Genomic DNA, 20,113 nt, shown 5'->3' on the forward strand with positions numbered 1-20,113 from the left:
CAGGTCCGGATGCCGATGCCGGGGGTGTAGCATTTTTTTTAAAAATATTTTTTTAAAGGACTTATAAGGGTATCTATTGGCATGGCACTGGTGGAATAACAAGGCTGACCATATATCCCAATTTGGATTGTGTCTTTTCCAAAATGTATGGAGGGCCCATAAAAGTAGGTCTTTAAGACTTGAATATAAAAGAAAGTAAAATTATAGATCTTTCTTTGAATACATTTAATAGTTATCTGTTGACAAAGTCATAAATACATGTACCAAATAAAAATTGATCATACACTATTTTTTTATTGTAAACATCCTAACATTACAATAGATGAATACAACCAGCATCACTAATACAAAATGTTATAAATCATACAAGATTTCTCCACATCATGATACAAAATGAAATAATTCATGATTGATTTTAACACAGATATAATGAGAGTTTCATTTTTCTGTGAACACTAATGCCACATAATTTCTTCAGAGTTCCTGATGGCACGAGGTGGTTTTTTATTCTGTATGACATATTAGATGATCTCTGTATGTTGGAATCTTCTCACTATGTAGGTAAATGCTATGAATTGGTATGCAAGGATGAGTAGATTATTATCCATGTTACCTGAAAAAAAAAAAATGTCCATAGTAAGTTATTGGACTGAAGTTAGAATCAACCAGTTTACTTTCGGTGACATAGCTGAAAAATGACTATAACTGAATTACCGGTAGATAAAAAGCGAACTTGAATCAACTTTTAAGCAGAAAAACTTTGCCACACTTTGCCACACTTCGCCAATGAGCACATACAGGTACATGTCTAAAACTTAGTTTGGGAGACTCAATTAATTTACATCATTTTGTAAAATAAGATGCAGAAGGACAATATTCAATAGGACTATTTTCCAAGAGTTAATTAAAAATATGAAAATCACAGCTCAATTAAAACTAGATGGTAACCACTTCAAAGGACAATTCAATAAGTGAGCCGATGTACATAAGTTTGAAAAACATGTTTTAGAACTTTGCTTTCATCTTAACCTCTAAACAAAAAATTAACATGTAGTTTGAGATAAAGAGAGAGAAAATATTTTCAGACAAAGATTTTTTAAACACATCTAACTTGACCTTGACTGTTGACCTAGAAACTTTATGGGCACTGGGCTAAAGAGAATATATGATCTGGACACTGATATACAGTAAAACACGGTTAATACAGCGAACACGCTTATAATGAATTGACGCTTACAGCGAATTGATTTTCATTCCCCGTGACTATATCACATGTTGTAAACTTGACGGATATAACGAATTACGAATTACGCTTAAAACAACCCAAATTTGCCCGTCCCTGGCGCTTCATTACAACCGTGTTTTACTGTATGTATTACATATTATAGGTCTGCTATGACCTAAAAACTTGGTTCAAAGTCAGTACACAAAATTTGTACAAAGGAACTCTGTGTGTAGTAAGGCCAGATTGGGTCAAGGGGAGAAACAAATGCTTCAAACAAGTGATGCTGGATGACAGAAAAACAGACAGACTGATCACTAACAGTAGGTGTCTGTAGAATGGAGCTCAGTACACAAAATACATGTAGCTTCTCACTAAAAATCATTAGCCATAATCTACATGAGCCCTGGCATTGTAATATGTGTACTTGGTACAAAAGACCTTGGCAATGGGTCACTATCATGTAAAATGTACCAGGGCAGGAATAGAATCTGGTTAACTTTCTAAATGTAACATTGAACTTTACCAAATGACCAAAAGAGTTAGAATCATGACACACCTCCGGTTCAATTCACGTACAATGTATTCATTATAGGCAATCTTTTTGTGAATTAAGGTGGAAACGTTTAATGTTTCTCCATTAGAAAGTTATGAACTGGGCAAGAACATTACACTTTTTGTCAGTGATATTAAATTTGTTAAATGACCTTGGTGGTCAAACAAGTTTCAAAAATTTTTCATTAGCATAGTTTATGTGATCATCTGATACATGCATTCCTTTTCAAAAACATGTAAATTATTTAAATAGAAAACAAAAGGTACCAGAAATGCAGCAAATGATGTCATAAGTCCCTCTTTTAAGATTTCTGATGCTCCTCCATATTCTTCATCATCAATTTTTTGAAATGAGTTGTAATACAGATATACAATGCCAAGGTTGAGTGCAAAAAACCTGTAAAATGCAAAAAGTGAAATTGATGGGATAATTTATCAGGTGTAAATGATTGTCTTCTTTTTCAAAATCAAAGAGATTTTCATCTTTAACAGTTTGTAAAATTGTATTAAGATAGAAACTACCGATAATCAAGTTTTTTATAACTCACTATGTAAAATGCCTTCTTAACTATCAAAAGACATGAAATACAAAAATTCCATAACAACACTGTCATATCATGTTATTTGAGAGATTAACCAAATTTTATAGAGATCTTTGATCACTTACAGAAGCAATCCAAAAAATCCCTTCAGTGGCAACAACCCCCATATTAATCCTTGAACAAGACCAAAAACCTGCCGCATCCAATAAATGACATCTAAAAACTCATCCTGAAAGTAGAACAAATCTTAATCAAGGTACAACATTGTCTATTACTTCATAAACTAATAAGAAAATAAAACATACCGGTATGTGGCGTGCGATCATTTCCTGCCAGTGCATTGTTATGTCATTTTTCGTATACATATGTGTTGATAAAATGAGGTAACAATGCACTGGCGAGAAATTATACTTGGCGCGAACTAGTAACGTGGCAGGAAATTTTTAAATGATGGATGTAATGGTTGACTGTGTCATTATTTTGGCTCATTTGAATTTTTTGAAGCGATAGAATACAAGATAAATCAATTTTGTACACAGATCAGCACACTTGAGGTCAGGAACTGCAATATTCTTGAAATATTCGGCCCCAAATTGGCGAGGGGGTTAAAAAGTTGTTGCATACCTGGTGTATTTATATATAGATTGGGTATAGTTCCCCTACATTTAACGGCTTATTGACAGAAATTCAGAGGACTGGAGGAATATCGACAGTCAGACAACTCGGTTGCTAGAAACCCTTACTTCGGGGTGAAAGGGGGGGGGGGGGCGGGTTTGAACCCAATTTGGTTCATGATTATTTTCCCCATCAAATAACACATCAATGGAAAACAAACAGAATTTTGCAATTGTCCTTTAAAAATATATATATGTATAAAGGAATAACTCATTAAAGAAATTATATTAAATATGTAAATCTAACTTCTTTTATTTTAAACAGTAACAAAAAAGTATGTCTTGTATTTATTGCTATAAACTTAAGCTTATAAAGTGTAACGTACTTTATCTTCCCACGTGGATCCAGATGCAAAGGCTTTCGATAGTGTTGAGATTGTAAGGAATCCATTGACCGGTTTCTCGTCGGTTCGCTTCCTCGGTGTTAACGAAGCCATCAAATAAACTTTACTTTAAAATCTTACTGAAATATGTAATGGTATGAGGACTGGAGACTTCAAAATTTGACAAATAATCAGAATTTTTCCGAGGACTTCACATTATAGTTTAACATTTTTGACACGCCGATCTCGACGATAATAAAAGAAAGTCGTCCTTCGAATCAATTTTAGCTCACCTACGATATCAACAATGGTACCGATATTTTTTAAAATATATGAACCGGAACAAAACTAATCATTTTTGCCAATACACAGGAATTTCTCAGACAGGTATATGGATACTTAGCTGCCGGTCTGTAGCTTCTGCTCTGAAAAAAATTCGGATGGACGACCTGGGAGCTATAACGTTACAGTGCCGCCCATTGAAAAAAAAATGTATATCTATAACGTACAAAAAATTGCGCAAGTTTTGGACTGATCAACCTTATTTATACGCAAATTCTGTGAAAAAGAATTAGTACCATTAAATTCTTCAGGCAAAGCGGTTCTTCGGAAAACATGTTGTCAGAGTTGAATCTTGGCAAACGCGGTGAATTGTTATACTGAAAAAAGAGCAGACCTTTGAAAAAATCATTTCTAATATTGACAGTCTCCGGCTGAATATTGGTGACTTTCAGGCTCATCATAGTAGTGAATCAGAATTATTTGACAGCTTGTTTTGATGTTCAAACCAGATGATTTAACCTCTTGTCAATGCGACACGAATGCTTAGTTGGGAATGATCGATTTTGTATTTATATCGTAGTAGGAAAGGAGGAATGAGTCAATAAATACAATTTAAAATAATGGCTGGACCAGGAATTTAACCCGGGATCCCTGCAACTCTAGTCAGGAGCTCTACCACTGAGCTAACCAGGCAGATATCCACGGTCCATATAGCCCAAACTACCACATTCCTCCCTCCTTAAATAGTCTTCGACCCCGAGGACACAACACAAGTTCGACCTTGTCAAGACTTATTCTTGTTATGTCACAGCTTTATTGTTCCCATACACACCACCGGTAGTTACATGTACCATAGGCGTCGGAACTGGGGGGGGGGGGCTTAGCATAATAGAGGGTTCAGCCCCCCCCCCCCTTTTTTTCTGGCAGCAAACATAATTGATCTAAAATTTACATTGAAAACATTGAAATATTGAGAAGTTGAAGGTATAGTTATTTTCATGATTTGGGAAAAAAAGAATTTGGTAGGTAAGATTTCATTTTTGGAACAATGGTATACCCCCCCCCCCCCCTCCCCACGAATTAGGATTTTCATGATTTTGGGAATTAGGTTTTGTCAAGATTTCTGAGGATTAGTCTAGCCCCCCTCCCCCCCCCCCCCCCACTTTCAATTTGCTTCCGACGCCACTGTATACAGTAGTAGTTGGGGCTCCATGGTGCCGTGGCCTTCCTTGTACAGGCAACACACACATATATATATATTGCCTGTACAGCATGGAGCCCCAACTACTACTGTACATGTAACTACCGGTGGTGTATATGGGAGCAACAAAGCTGTGACATAACAAGAATAGCTGATACTTTCATGATTTTTATCGAGATAGAAAGAAAATTATTCAATATACAATGAAAACAAATCTCAATATAATAGGAATAATTAAATGGCATCGAATTTGATTACTTCAAAATAAGTAATTTTAATATCCATGTGCTATGGTATTGTTCGGTAATTTATCAGTTGTATAAAACACTTTTTCAGAGTCTGAGAACAGACATAGCTTGACATCGGGAATAATCGAAATCAGTCAAAGAGGTTTTGGCAACTAAATCACACAGGTGTTTATAATATATTTTAAATATTCAGGTGAGCCAAAGGGCATGTGAGCAATTGGGAAATTCGTGGAACGAGTTAACAAAATATCTATGGACAAGGAAGGTTGCGTATGTATGCTTTGTTTGTTGTCACATATCCTGACCTTTTCTCTTTTAATTGAATGAACTTAGAGAAAACCAATGATCGGAGTTTCTACTCGACCTCTCACTGCACATTCTATGAATATACTGTACACTGCCAGAATCACACCCCCAATATTTTCTTTCTTTCCTCAAAGTAGGTCATTATACAGGACCCCAAATACTTATTATAGGTGCAATGAACTGTGAATCTAATGCATGTTTGTGTGCGTGATCTACTACGACCGATAAATAAACGATACGACTTAAGGGCATTTTTTTACTCTTAAGGCCTGTAGTTGCTAAAATTTCACTTTAGACTTGGAGATTCCTTGCAATTTAGATTGACAGCTTTTCCAGCCTTGCCAGTCTATGTGTTACGTATTAGCACTATTATTAGATAACAAGCACCCTTGGCCTGTCAAGAAACAAACCGGATGATAACAACCAGTAAACACAGTAAATATATTATTGTCTGTGGCAAGTGAACGTGAGGAAGAGTGCATAGGGAGATAGATTAAATTAGCTATACTATTGTAATAAATCAGTGTGTCAAACTCAAGCTGGATTCTTTTGTAAGTTTGAATATTTCTCATTAGACTCATTTTGCTATGTGAACAGTTTTCCTTTTGATATATGGAAAATATTTCTTATGTCAGGGTTATATCACTATTATCATACGAAAGAGAATGTAAGAAGTAAAGACAACAAAACTCTGTTCCACATTGTGACTTGTTCATTGCCAACCCGTTTAGGAGCAATTTTCAGAACATGCTCGCTAACCTGAATATATATGGTTGCTGTGACCTAAATATAGCTTAAATTTATTTGGATTTTATTCAGCTAGGGCTTATGATTCAGTTTGGATTTTTTTCAATTCAGAGTAAGTTTATTTTATGTCAATTTTTCATTTATTCACCACTTTGCATTAGTGAATGCCCTTTATTGATAGAATCTAAGAAAAATGACAATTGGATCTTGTCCTTAGATATGATTACCATAACAAAGAAAAAATAGAAGACTGTAGATTGCAAATGACAGGATTGCATGTTCAAATGTTAAGATGTTTATTTTTTAAATTTTGATACCACAGTGTAAAATCTTCGCAATAATCTGCATTTGCCCATTCAGCTATGGATACAATGCGAAATGACTGCTATAGAGAAATTAAGTGATTAATTTTTTTCTATTTATTTTCAAATTCTTGTTTGCATTTAAAAAAAGGTCTTTATATAAAACATTATCTATGTATAATTACAGACATAACTATAAAAATATTAATAATAATAAATTAAGATATCATATTTCATTTTTGCATGCAATTTGTCTATGTAACCAGGGGAAGTACCTTTCAGCCAGATAATTTCTTAGTTACCTTTTCTGTTTCTAAAGAACTTCAATGAATTGATTTCAGTTTATTTCTGCATGCATTTAACTTTGTTAGAACTCTTTTAAAATTAAACTCAACAATCAAGGAGTAAGATTGCATTATGTTTTTAATGCAATTTTTTATTTCCATTTATGACATTTATGTCTATTTTAAAATTAAGTTATTTATAATGAAAGGACATTAAATTTTCAATGCAAGTTTTAAATTGATATATAGTTACTTTGGTTTCGTCATTATTTGTGGACATAAATTTACCTCAATTTAGTAATTTAAAAAAATCCAAGTATCAAGAATATGTAAATTCGTGACAATGATCATAATTATTAATATGTCAATGAGTTTAATATCAAATTGTACATTTGTACTGTACTTTGATGAAGATTTAATTCAAAGAATATTTATGAAACCACAGGACAAGCTTTAGTTGATGTACAGACATGTAACTATGATGCATCAACAGTATACCTGCATAAAATTTTATTTAGTAAAGTAGCCAAACTAAGGTTATTGGGGTTATTGAGTGACATTGCATATTGAAAAGATATTTGTCAAATTAAAGACACTCATGCAATAGAATAAAATGAACATTTTTAAAATATGAATGTTCACAGATATATCTGAACACAGTAAACAAATAAAAGTCTCTTGGTGAAAATAAATTACCGGAAATGATTGCTTGAAAAATGTTTGCATTAGAGACAGTTGAATATGAAAAATGATTTACCAATATACATGAAAATTAAGAACTTTGTATGAATAACATACATATAGGACTTTTATATATTATATATAGTGATGACTTGTTCTGACATCAGTCAATTAGGTTCTTAAATGCAAACTTCCAATAAGGGAGTTTTAACTGGGTTTTCCAAAGGAAAAATAAGGTTATTGAAATGGTGAAAATGGTGGGTGGGCAACAGGGCGGTTGGGTGGCTGCCAAAAGGGTAGCCTTATTGTACGGATAACTCCTCCTACAGTTTTCAAGTTAGGAAGTTGTTGTTTTGGGGATCAATTGTTCATCAGAGATGTGCATATTGCTTGGATTTTTAAGTTTTGATAATTTATGAAAAAAATACCAGCTGTTGAACTCAGTCATTTTCACTTAGAATATTGCTTATAGGGTACTCCATTTCTCTGGATAAGTAATGTTTATCAATTCAGGATTGAAATGGATTATGAATACAGTTCACTGAATTGCTGTCACATTGACAGCTTTTCACTTATTCTTTAATCTTTCTCAGTGTTTTGTTTTAGATTTGATATACCGTTAGTTTTCCTTAAAAATACAATTTTGAAATATATAAGCTCCTGATTTTATTTTTATTGTGCCACTATTCATTTCTGTGGGATTAATAAACAGCTTAATTTCTTAATTTTAGAACCTAAATTTAATATTTAATGTGAAATGCAGATTAAAATATCTTTTATTGATTGATTATATTTTAACATTTCAGCTTGCTAGATTTTGCATAGCAGTTTACCAGGTATGACTATATGGGGACCAATAACTCCACGCACCAACCTAGAATGAGTGTTTCTGAAACTGATTCTAGACCATCCACCAGTCATCAAGAGGAGCCTCAAGATGTACAAGCAATTCTAGCTTATCTTATCCGTAGGTAAGTCAGAAAAAATAAGTAAAAACAAAACTGTGTGTCAAGGATACTGAAGTGTAATAAAAAACTGTCAAAATTGAGATGCCTTTTAATGCTTTTGTCACAATATCTACACCCACGTGCCGAAAGTATGGCTATTTATTCTTTTTTCCCTATTTATTTCATTGAAAACGAGACTTATTAAGTTACATTTCATATTGATACAATTTTTAACACATTTTTAAAAAAAAGGTCCATTTTGCTTGTTGATGGGTATGCACTGAATGATTGCTAACAAGTGTAGGTTTAAATCTCATAAAGATGTTCATTTTGTATGCAGTTTCTTCTACGTGCATCTTCGTTTCCTTAAAATTCAGTACCCTTCTTTGAATTCATAATGAAATAGTTACAGTTTCAGTGACATTTTTAAAACATTTTATCTGTGCTTTTGCATTTTGTGTACCAGACACAAAAAAGGTGGAAATGTTTGAATTATCACAGATTCCCATTAGAAGGTAATTGTACTGTAGATTAATCTCCTGTTTCTTTTTCTGCTTACAGTGGCCAGGTTAGAATTCTGACGAACGACGAGGATGATGTAGACAGTAAGGAGGAGGACTCGGATGGGTGTGAGTTTTACGGTCCAGCCAGGCCTCCACAAGGTAATACACTGCTTCTTATTAATATGGGAGTAAATAATTACTGTATATAGTGAAATATTCGCTCCCGTTTTATTTTTTACCCTTTCGCCTTCATTGTCAGTGGTTCAATTTAAGAACAGGCAAATTGCAATCTATCAGATTATATCACTCTTTAAACACAACTGTGTCAGGGTGAAATCAAGATGGGGCAAAACTGTTTGCAAGTGTAGAAGTGTAGAAAATTACACGGGGTGAAATAATCCTGTATATAGTACATGTATCGGTATATGGTTTACAAATTTACAGGCCTTCAAAAGATAGTCTAGTGCTTCTTACTGGTAGGGGAATAAAAGATTTTGATATTTTTCAAATGCAAATGTACATGCAATTAAGACTCAAATACTTTTTAGTTTTCAAATTTTCATTCTTGATTTTATTTTATTAAAACACCTTTCCCAAAGTTGGAAGCTTGTATTTCTTTTCAAAACTGCCATTTAATGGATAAGTAATAGGTCTCATATAGTTGCCTCCCCATGTGCTTTAAACAAGAATTAATGCAAATATGATAGACTGTTAAGATTAAGAATTGGTTTTATATAAAATAACTTTCTCCCCTCTCCTCCTGATTGTCATGTAAATAAATACATGTACTGGCTTGTATTCCTTTAAACAAATATAGCAGCATAAAAAATGAAGCAAATTTAAGTACGTGTATCAAATTTTCCTTTTGGTATTACAGAGGACCCACACCCGAATACTGAAGAATTAGATGTGAGTACAGAGTCTGATCTGCATGGCTCAGATTTCCTTATTTTCTTCAAATTCCTTCAAGTTGGCTGTAATCACTATGTCATAGATTGATTGTCAACATTTTCAAGGTCATGTAAAAACCCTGATCAAGTTTTATTTTGTAATTCAATCTTACTTTGTATTATCTCTTGACAATACAACTTTGTGGGAGATTAGGATCAGGACCACCATTTTACAAAAGAAATAAGAACAAAAGGAAGATAAAACCATTTGTAAATTTTACCACAAGAGATTGATATAACTTACTAGTACTGTTATACTTATTGTTACCGGTACATAATGTTATAGTTTTAAATGAACAAATGATTGAATTTAAGTTTCTTTAAAATTAATATAAGAATTAAACCACATTATACTTTTGAGTTCTTTAGTAAAATGCAATCTCCCAATTATAGTTAGCCTAAGATGTTCAGTAATATTTATGAAATTTTAAAGAATGAAGTGAAACCTTTAAACGATTTTTTGTTACTTAACAATTGTGAAGTAAGAATGTTTAATAGTTAGTATCTGTTTCAGAGGAGTGATATTAAAGAGGAGGTAATGCGGTCGTCTGGACGGGCTACCAAGAGAGACATGAAGCCCACTGTATTACACATGTTGCAAAATGTATGTTACATAGAGATGTATGCTTTATTTATTAACTGTTTAAAAAAATGATTTTGTTTGGTGAATAAGTCATAACTTGACTACCTTTAAGAAAATTAAATCAGACACATGTACATGTTTTTTTTGCCTTCGTTGTACATCAAAAGTGATACATTGGCATCTTTTCGTTTTCATTTCTTTTTATACCGGTAATTCATAATTTGCCTAAGAAAACATTCTCAAAGAATAATTCCTCTGATACATAACACATGAATGGATGGTAAAAATCAGGCATTGTAACATGATTGTACAAGTCATGAATCCTGAAGATGTTGAATCTGTGATGATCTTTTCTGTCTGTTTACATTGTACAGAGGGAGATGGGTAGGAACAAGAAGCAGCAGTTTACTTTGGAGGATCAGAGGGTCATCAACTGCCAGTGAGTGTCATGGAAACCTTCTTATCCCAGATAAACTGATTTGATTCACATTCATTAAGTTTCTTTGGTCTCTGGATCTTCAAGAATGAACTTGAGAGGTACATGTACACTGCACAAAACGTGGACAAATCAGATGTGGATAAATTCAAAACTCAAATGTTTTGTTAGAAAGTTGTAAATCATCAAGGCTTTTGTCATAGTTTGTTTTATTGATAATTATGGCAAATAACTAGCCAAGTACAAATTAAATTTTGTTTTACCATAATGTAAGCATTTATCAAAGTCATGGCTGCTTTGTTTCAGGTACCTGCCAAATCAGATGAGTGTAATGGCTAACTACAGACATAAAACCTTCTGTGGAACCTACTCCAAATCTGGCAACATCTTCCTTTCTGCATCACAAGGTATTGCTATTGTTGCTTTTTATTGCATTATACAGAGTATTGTTGGTACTTTTTATTGAGGACATGCATATATAAGTATTTTTACAGTATCTATCTTTAACACATCTGCATGTATTTGGATGATTTCAATATGGGACAAAACCGTTTGCAACTGTATAAAGGCAGATAATAACATTGGGTGAAAATAACCCTGTATATAGTATGTGGACAGTTCCAGCATTAACACTAAGTGATATTATTTGACATTGGTCATTCTGAATCATATTCTTGATTGTTTTGGTGAATTATTTGTCAATGATGTTCCCTCCCAGATTATCTTTTTACCAAAATGTATATCACTAATTCAAAATGCCTCTGCTACAAACATGTACATTTGCTGTGACATTGGCAATATTACTGTTGCAATATGTGTGATTGAAATTTATTAATTTTGAGAATTAGAATAAAAAAATGCCTCTGTATTTTTTCAATAGCTAGATCATACCATCATCTCCTAATTTTACTTTATTCATGTAACTGCATGCATGATCACAAATGATATCTATGTGTAAAAGTGGATAAAAGCATATATATAATTTTTGATTGGTTCTGGCATATTCCTCGGCACATGTATGGATACCTATATCTGTCTAGTAAAAAAAACCCATTAATGCTAAGGAATTTTGTTTGAAACAGATCAAAATATCCGGATATATAATACTGAGGATGATAACTTTGATCTGATAAAAAGAATAAGAGCACGAGACGTGGGATGGAGTGTTCTTGATACGGCATTCAGGTAATAAATTACGATAAGGAATCAGTCCAAAGATAAAAATACGGTCACTTTCGCATTATTTTCCTTCTATTGATCTAATGTGATATTGAAAAGACATTTTTTCTTCTCCAGTCCTGATGGGAATTACCTGATATACTCCAGCTGGTCTGATGCAAGTGAGTTCTTTTAATGTTTCTTGTGAAAAAATGTCAGTTTCCTTTTTAAAATTAAATCACCAAAATGTTTATAAAAGAACACAAATTTTAATTTTAAAGTATGTTAATTAAAGTGTGAATTAAAGATTTCACAATTTATCAAATTATGTCCGTAAAATTGAATGACCAAAATACATACATATATTTATAAAAAGTTTAATTTGTATACAACAATGTGTTAATGTATATTAAACTGTGTCTGGATTTTTCCAGTTCATCTATGCAACATCCATGGTGATTACGAGACTCACATCCCCCTACCTCTGAATCCCAGGACTCACAGTTTTGCCATTTTCTCCTTGACTTTTTCATCGGATAACACTGAAATTCTTGGAGGGTATATATTTTTCATTTGTAAATTTGTTTGTTTAACCAAGAAAATATGTGGCTTTATTTGAAATCCCTATATAAGTGTGAATTTCATTTGAAATTTGTACATTTTAATTACAGAGCCAATGATGGGTGTCTGTATGTGTATGACAGAGAAAGTAACAGTAGAACATTGAAGGTAAGGAATAGTCAGTACTAACCTACATGTATCTGTAATGGAAGCTTATCAAAGTACATTGTGAGTGAGATTTGATATTTACAATTGACCTATTTCTATTTTCACTAATGGGATGGATAAAACTGATTCAAATTAAAATAGTTTATTTGTGCATTGTTACAGAAGCGAGCACTTGAATGAATTGATTTATTAATATGAAATGTCTGGGTTTTTTTCATTCTTGTATACAAACAACCAAATGAAAGACAGTTTACATGTACTTGGTTACATTTGACAGATCGCTGCTCATGATGACGATGTGAATGCTGTGGCCTTCGCTGACGATTCGTCACACATACTGTTCAGTGGGGGAGATGATGGATTGTGTCGGGTAAGAACTGAATGGGATCAAAAGTCTGTGTCTATGGGCAACTCAGTAAAACCTTATTCGGTATAATTCAGTAGTAATTTTAGCTTGTACAGTTTGGGGACTATAACACTGGTATATTTCTTTTGATTGATTGACAGGTGTGGGATCGTCGAACCCTAAAGGAGTCAAGTCCAGAACCAGTTGGGACGTTTGCTGGTCACCTTGACGGAATTACTTACATCGACTCAAAGGTAGGAGAACAGGGTCTTTTCTACTACTTCTTATGCAGTTTTGATAATAAAATGTATTTGATTCATATTAAATGTTGTAGCTTTGTTCTATACATTGTTCTAAAGAGAGAAAATGAATTATGAAATGAAGCATTATAGCTGTATTTAACGGTAACGATAAAGCTTATTCTTTTCCATTGTATTGTATTTTCCTACAAAGTGTTTAGAATTACAAGGGAAATAATGCATAATGATCATCTTTACTGTTCTTCAGGGAGATGCTAGGTTCCTCATATCTAACTCCAAAGATCAGACGATCAAATTGTGGGATGTCAGGAAATTCTCACCCTCAGTTGGAGTAGAGGTAGGTGAATAATCAAACACAGAGAAAGATGTCCTTGGTGATCTTACCCCTTGCTCAAACTTTTAGTTTCATACCATTATACACAGATACAAGTACATGCATACTGTACATACATGCTGTATTATGCAGGAACATGTATGTTTTGAAGCAAGTATCTTCTTTCCATTTCTTTCCATTATTCATGTATTACTGAGTAGTTTCAAAGCTTGTTCTTTTTCCATTTCCATCACTGAGTTGTAATTAAGCCGTTGTTCTAAAACCTCAACCCTTTCAACCACTAGACATTTGAGAAGGAAACTGAAGGTTTCAGAACTTGACCTTTGTTCCAAAATCTGACCTGCTCTACTTCAGATGTACATGTAGGTCTATGGTTTGTCAACTATTTAGGACTAGTTGGTTAGCTTAGTGTATATGGATTGGATCTGGTCTGTTTGTTTAGCAGTCCATCTGTTTATCCATCTACCTCAGAAGCATCAGGATATTTACAGCATTGGATTTAAAAAACTAATGTTTCATTTTAAAATGTGTAGGGGGGTCGTTTATTTCTAAAGTATTAATATATTTTTTTGCACATTTGTTTTATTCATAGGGTAAGAGTTTTGTTTTTTTATCTTGCATAGTCTCTATCAATTAAGAGAAGCAACAAGGAATGTTTTTTCGGAAAATATTTTCATAATTACTACATATTACCGTTATAATAATCGCTAATCTACAATATTGATGGATACTGGTACAGCGGTTGTATTGATCCGTTTATTAAATCAAAACTTTTTGATTGGACATTGGAATTAAAATTTCTTGAATGAACATGCACACGTGATTAGAATGAGTAACTGTTATGTTCAATCTCATCTCCTATATATACATGTGCAACAGTCTATATAAACATTTTCAGGCAACGAAGAAGGCTGTGGCCACACAGAACTGGGACTATAGATGGGAGCAGGTGCCCCGCTCAGGTCTGTCAGTCAAATAATGTCTGAAAACCTTATTGATTTAAACCTTCGCACAATAATATATGTAATTTCTACATGTACGGTACTTGGGAAAGTTTAGCTTCTTTAAAAGGTTTTTTATTAGCACTCTTTAAGTGTTATTATTTCCAATGTAAACTTACTGTGAACTTTATTGAACCCTAAGAGTTAGTGTTTTTTGGCTATTGCCTAGAGTTAGAGAATATTTTGAACTTCGCAGAAACTATAGGAAGTATTTACATTCCGATGCTATATGGTTTGATGATTAATTTGTGGTGGAATTCATAACAAGAAAGGCAGCCTTTTCTATCTTGGAACTGGTTGGGCCTTAGGGTTTAACTTAAAATAGATTGGATGATATGAAAGAGGAATTTCACTGAAACCTTTCTTTGCAGTGACCAAGAAGAGGAGGATTGAAGGAGATTCCTCAGTGATGACGTACAGAGGACACTCAGTTCTGCACACCTTGATCAGATGTCACTTCTCACCTGAGTACACCACCGGTCAGCGGTATATCTATACAGGCTGTGCCACCGGGGCTCTCGTCAGTAAGTCAAGCTAGGAGTGAGGCTCATCTTGCCACATTGATGTTATGTTTAATGCAAAAACACTGCTATGATTCAACAGATTTTTTTTTAACTATTTCCCTGATGACATGGGATTTTATATATGCAAATATCTTGCTTGAATTATAGGTTAAAATGCGTGAAATTCCTACAGGTTAAAATATGTGAAATTAAACAAAATATTACTAATCACACAATGCAATTAAAAAATATTGCACATTTATGAAATGACATATCTGAAATACTGCACATTGTAAAAATATGGATTGTTTCTGATAATTTTAAGTAACTGGTAAAAGCATTTCATGAAATGTCGTTTGATATTCATGCCATCACATCCTAACATTGACATAACAAAACATCAAAAAATAAAGTTACTCAAAATTTACATGTTTAATTACCATTTATTCCAGCAAGGATTTACATGCATATCATTTTATTTCAGTCTTTGATCTGCTGACAGGGAAAGTGGTCTCCAGACTAAAGGGCCACAACCAGTGTACAAGGGATGTGTCATGGCACCCTTATAAGAATATCATTATGACCTCTTCAGTAAGTAGGAAATAATGAAAATATAGCAGCTCCTAGGCTGTGTGTTAACTGAGCTTTATTGCTCTTTTTATGAAAAGACAATCCTAAAAAATTTTTAAAATTGTAGGGAAACTATGTGTATTGTTAGAAGTGAAAGATGGGATAATGAGTATCCCAAAATCATAAAAGTTCTGATCCTTGAGTCAGGGAATCTGATGTTAAGGTGTGGTATTACTGTTTACAGTGCTGGCAGAGTAAATGCTGAATTCTAAAATAAAAATTTACATCTCTACTCAGTGTTATCTAACAAGCAAACTGAGTGCATAGTATAGATTTGCAAGAAAGTTACATGTACTATCAAAGTTCTAAAATTCATGAGGGAGTGGATCGTAAACCCTTGGCTAGCAAAGATGGAGGGTCTGAAGATTTGATGATAGAAAAACTCTTTTGATCAGGGAGAGAAAATTAAAAGAATTCCATTTTATTCAAATCTACATCCCACACTTAGTAATATACATATACAATAGCTTAGATACTGTCACAACTGCTGTTTTCTGTTCTATTTCCGCTCTATTTTTCACGTTTTAAACAGTTTTATTTTAAAAATCAGAAACAAGTAGAAAAAAATATAACTATCTCTGCAAAGATTTATTTATGTAACACCTACAAATTTTAAATACAAGAAATAATAATTTTATTATTTAATCGCTTGCCCGCTCGTACCTTTTTTCACTGGATGTCAGACGAACAAGAAATTAAATTGATGTGGCCTATTACAGCGAATTACAGAATACCGGTAGAGTTTTCAATAGCTTGCTAGATTGATCAATAGGGTATTCAATTTGGTCAGCAAGGTATCACATTAGGTTTAAATCTAGGTCATGTGATTACTCAGGTATGACAGCAATAGAGTGAGTTAATCTGGTTAACATTTGCACGTTTTGGACCGTTTTGTTTCTCTCTGTTATCCTACATTACTGCTATAAAAGTCTGAACTAATTAAGCAGTCAGCAAAAAAAAAACTACTAGTGCTGTAAGATGCACCAGGAATCAGGGAACCAAAAAGTTTAATGATTTTTTGCAGGAAAAAAATATCTCCTTTTAAAGTTATGCTTTTCTCTTTTGTTTGTTTCTTCAGAATTTTGAATTCTTCTTTTGAATTACATTTTTTGAAAAACAAAATTCAAATTACTCCAAGCAGAATTGATGCTCTATTGAGTCCAGTGCTGTCCAGGTGAACATTCTTTTTAAAAGTCTATGAATAGAATAGCTAACAATAGGAGAGAGTGTTCTAGAGGTTTTCTTTGTGCCAAATGAATTGGTTGAGTGCAAAATAACAATCTACACTTGAGTAACCACAGGACCTAGATTTAAACCTGATGTGATACCTTGCTGACCAAATTGAATACCCTATTGAGCAATCCAACAAGCTATTGAAAACTCTACCGGTATTCTGTAATTCGCTGTAAAGTATTCAACTACTTGTTAAAGAGTACTGACTGTGATGTAATGGTCTCTGATCTTCTGTTTCCCAGTGGGACGGCACGGTCAAGAAGTGGGACTACCAGCATCAGGAGGAGGAGGAGGAGTACCCCGAGGAGAGCATGGAATCGGATGATTCGGACGACGCCACCAAGAGGCGAAAGTGTCAAAAAAGGGCAAAATGCACACAGGCATTGAAAAGACAGACGAGGTGCACAAATCGGCAAGGACTTTTCAATTGAATACATGGAATTTCTGAGAAATATGTTTGGAACATTGCTCAAGCAGGAGAATTAGAAATGTGAACTTTATCCTGTTTGTTATTTACATTTACTGACTGATTCGGAGAAACTTGTCTGCATAAAACGGCATTTTATGTGTGGATGTCGGCATGTTGGATTTTAATGTTGATCACATCATGTTGAAGTCATGTAATACACAAGACCTAGATCATGCTGTGATTCATGCAAGGAGCTTTAGATATTTGTATATGGACACGTTTCTTCATTCATTTATCCTTCCTTTCATCAGGGATATACAATGAAGTTTTAAGATGCACAGTATTTTCTATACATTATGTACTGTGTACATTGTGTTATTGTAAAATGACAGGTTTTCCAAATCTTCATGCTTGTACATGTATATGCACATAACTGAATGATTTAGTTTCTCTGTCTTATCTACATCAATTATGGGTCTTTCATCATCAAGTACCGGTAACAGTATTGATTGGTTAAAACATCAGTATTTCTTTAAAAACGGCACTAACTCCTTAAACATACATCTATAATGTCAATACATGTAATTGAAAATCAAAAATGTGTTGTGAAAAAATTTGGATCAAATGTTTTGAACTACATTTCGGCTACATTGTTTAATTATACAGTCATTATTTATGTTTAGACAGATTCCTGAGGGATAAAATGTACCATTTAGCTTGTGAGAGAATGTTTCCTGCAAAACATCTATTCCCTGGTACACTTCATTTTCCTTTAAAAAAATTATCAATGTTATGTGGTTGTATATGTATCTATAAGAAACGCACTGACCCATATTATGTGGAATCTATTGTGAAGCTGTTTGTATCCCACTCATGTTATGTATTGCAGGAGATTTGCTTGATCTTAGAGTGATGAAATCTCAAGGGTTGAGATATTGCAGTAAATTCCACGGACATCATCATGATTCTTTCTTTTCCTTCCTTCAAGTTTTGCTTGGCTTTATTAATGTTGGCTTCATTTTTTAACATTTAGTGATAATTTTGTTAACATATTCTTTGGAAAACTTAAATTACCTCTTTGTATGGAAATCCAGTCAAAAGAAAATGTGTTGTAATTTGCAGGTTTTTTTTATTTTGAATCTTGCTGTGTGTGTTAAAAACTTTGGGTCTTAAATCTATTATATAGAATTTCTTTTCTGAATTTGGATCTCACAGTATGAATCAGAAGTAGAAAAAAGCATGCTCTTTACCATGATGGTCAATTAGTGATTAAAGAACACTAGTTAATTTGATTTGTTTGGAAGGCAAAGAAATTTGAAAATAGAATTGGAACTTGAGAGAGATTCGTACTGATCAGAGAAACCATTGTAGGCCAGTATGAGTTGTAAAAGCTGGAGTATCTTTTTTGTCTTTTGATGTCCTTGTACCTTTTGTTGTATGATGAAGATTTTTGTAAAGATACGTTTGACGCCATGTTCTGTAATTTGCCATGTCTAGCTGTGTTACAATGGCATTGTTATTAAGTTTGGCCATTTTTTGTTTTTATTCTTAGAATAGGAAATTTTTTTTTGTGTATTATTATTATTTAACTTATGTTCATTTTGATATAATATTTATTGCTATTTAACAGTTAACAATGGCTAGTGGTTAAGCAAATGTTGCCTACTTTGCTTGGAAGTTATGAGCTATAATGATTGGGTACCCCATCTATGTGTGTAGTGTCAAGTCCATCAGGTGTCAATCAAAGCAGAGAAAATGTGTGTAGGGTACAAAGTTCTATATTCATGCAGGTGTGCAAATATACATATAGGTACATGGGTATATTTATAGTGATTTCAAATTACTTCTGTGTTTTAAGTTTTTCAAATGTTTTTTTTTTTTTTTTTTTTCGAAAATAAGAAATGAAAAAAAAATCTGTGTCCTCAATGAAGACACCCCATTAAGCTAGTTTGATAGAGTTGAAATATTTATCAGTATACTCCCCACCAATTATTATAGGAAAAGTATGATAACAAATCTTAACATGCATGTTTAAACATGTATGCAGTTAAGGAAGCTACAGACTATAACCTGATGTCATTTGAATTTGATTTAATTTTTTTCATCTTCATGTTCTCAATAAGTAATAAATGGTGAAATGATACAACAATCAAATGTGATGAGGAAGTTGATCAAGTACTACATATACATGGGTAGGTCTTTTAACAAAATAAACTGTTAAAGCCTGTTTGAGTTTATGTGCATGTACCAGTGTACATGTAGTTCATAATCGTCTGTTACAGTGGGCTCAGACATCTGTTGCTGTGGGCTTGGATATATAGGGAATCAGGAGTCGGGGCAAATCAGATGAATAAGTCCATGTGAAGTGTATCTCATGATCAGTGATATCTTCTGATATCTCAGATATCTAGAAGCTTATTGCATGGTGATCCGCTTCATTTGTTTATATTAGTCCCTTCTAAGGATTACCCATACCACTAATTGTACATAGATATATATTCAACATTGATATTATGGATTTTTCGATGATTTTTGTTGTTGTTATTATTGATGAAAGAATGTTATTTAAACAATAAAACCAATGATTCATTTTGTTTGTTTGATTTTACATCTTGAAAGAAAGAATCTCAGAAAAAATTTCTATCAAGCCATCCACATTTGCAGGAAAAAGAATATTCCATTCTTTAGAGTTACGTAAATAAAATCATAATGAACATTCATTAT

The 20,113-nt window shown here is 33.2% G+C and overlaps 2 protein-coding genes across 4 annotated transcripts; one reads left to right on the top strand and one right to left on the bottom strand.

Moving 5' to 3' along the window:
* Nucleotides 1–208: 208 nt before the first annotated feature.
* Nucleotides 209–3,565, bottom strand: LOC105344986 (GEL complex subunit OPTI). The gene is made up of 4 exons (XM_011452936.4): nt 3,320–3,565; nt 2,445–2,548; nt 2,045–2,174; nt 209–613 (listed from the first exon to the last, which is right to left on the bottom strand). Exons 1-4 carry the CDS (start codon nt 3,428–3,430, stop codon nt 569–571), a joined length of 390 nt encoding a protein of 129 aa, XP_011451238.2. The 5' UTR covers nt 3,431–3,565; the 3' UTR covers nt 209–568.
* Nucleotides 3,566–5,196: 1,631 nt separating this feature from the next.
* LOC105344987 (DDB1- and CUL4-associated factor 11) lies at nt 5,197–19,979 on the top strand. Of its 3 annotated transcripts, none has more exons than XM_011452937.4 (18): nt 5,197–5,317; nt 8,174–8,338; nt 8,876–8,976; nt 9,695–9,726; nt 10,282–10,371; nt 10,725–10,789; nt 11,093–11,193; nt 11,869–11,971; nt 12,083–12,126; nt 12,379–12,502; nt 12,616–12,673; nt 12,951–13,043; nt 13,181–13,273; nt 13,527–13,616; nt 14,512–14,575; nt 14,986–15,138; nt 15,602–15,708; nt 17,223–19,979. In XM_011452937.4, exons 2-18 carry the CDS (start codon nt 8,214–8,216, stop codon nt 17,409–17,411), a joined length of 1,632 nt encoding a protein of 543 aa, XP_011451239.3. In that variant the 5' UTR covers nt 5,197–5,317; nt 8,174–8,213; the 3' UTR covers nt 17,412–19,979. The 3 variants fall into 3 exon arrangements, with proteins under 3 accessions (XP_011451239.3, XP_011451241.3, XP_034337697.2); XM_011452939.4 differs by lacking the exon at nt 5,197–5,317 and adding an exon at nt 5,764–5,904; XM_034481806.2 differs by lacking the exon at nt 5,197–5,317 and adding an exon at nt 6,029–6,212.
* The last annotated feature ends 134 nt before the right edge of the window (nt 19,980–20,113 follow it).

The sequence above is a fragment of the Magallana gigas genome, chromosome 3, assembly GCF_963853765.1.
Source record: "Magallana gigas chromosome 3, xbMagGiga1.1, whole genome shotgun sequence".
Taxonomy (NCBI): domain Eukaryota; kingdom Metazoa; phylum Mollusca; class Bivalvia; order Ostreida; family Ostreidae; genus Magallana; species Magallana gigas.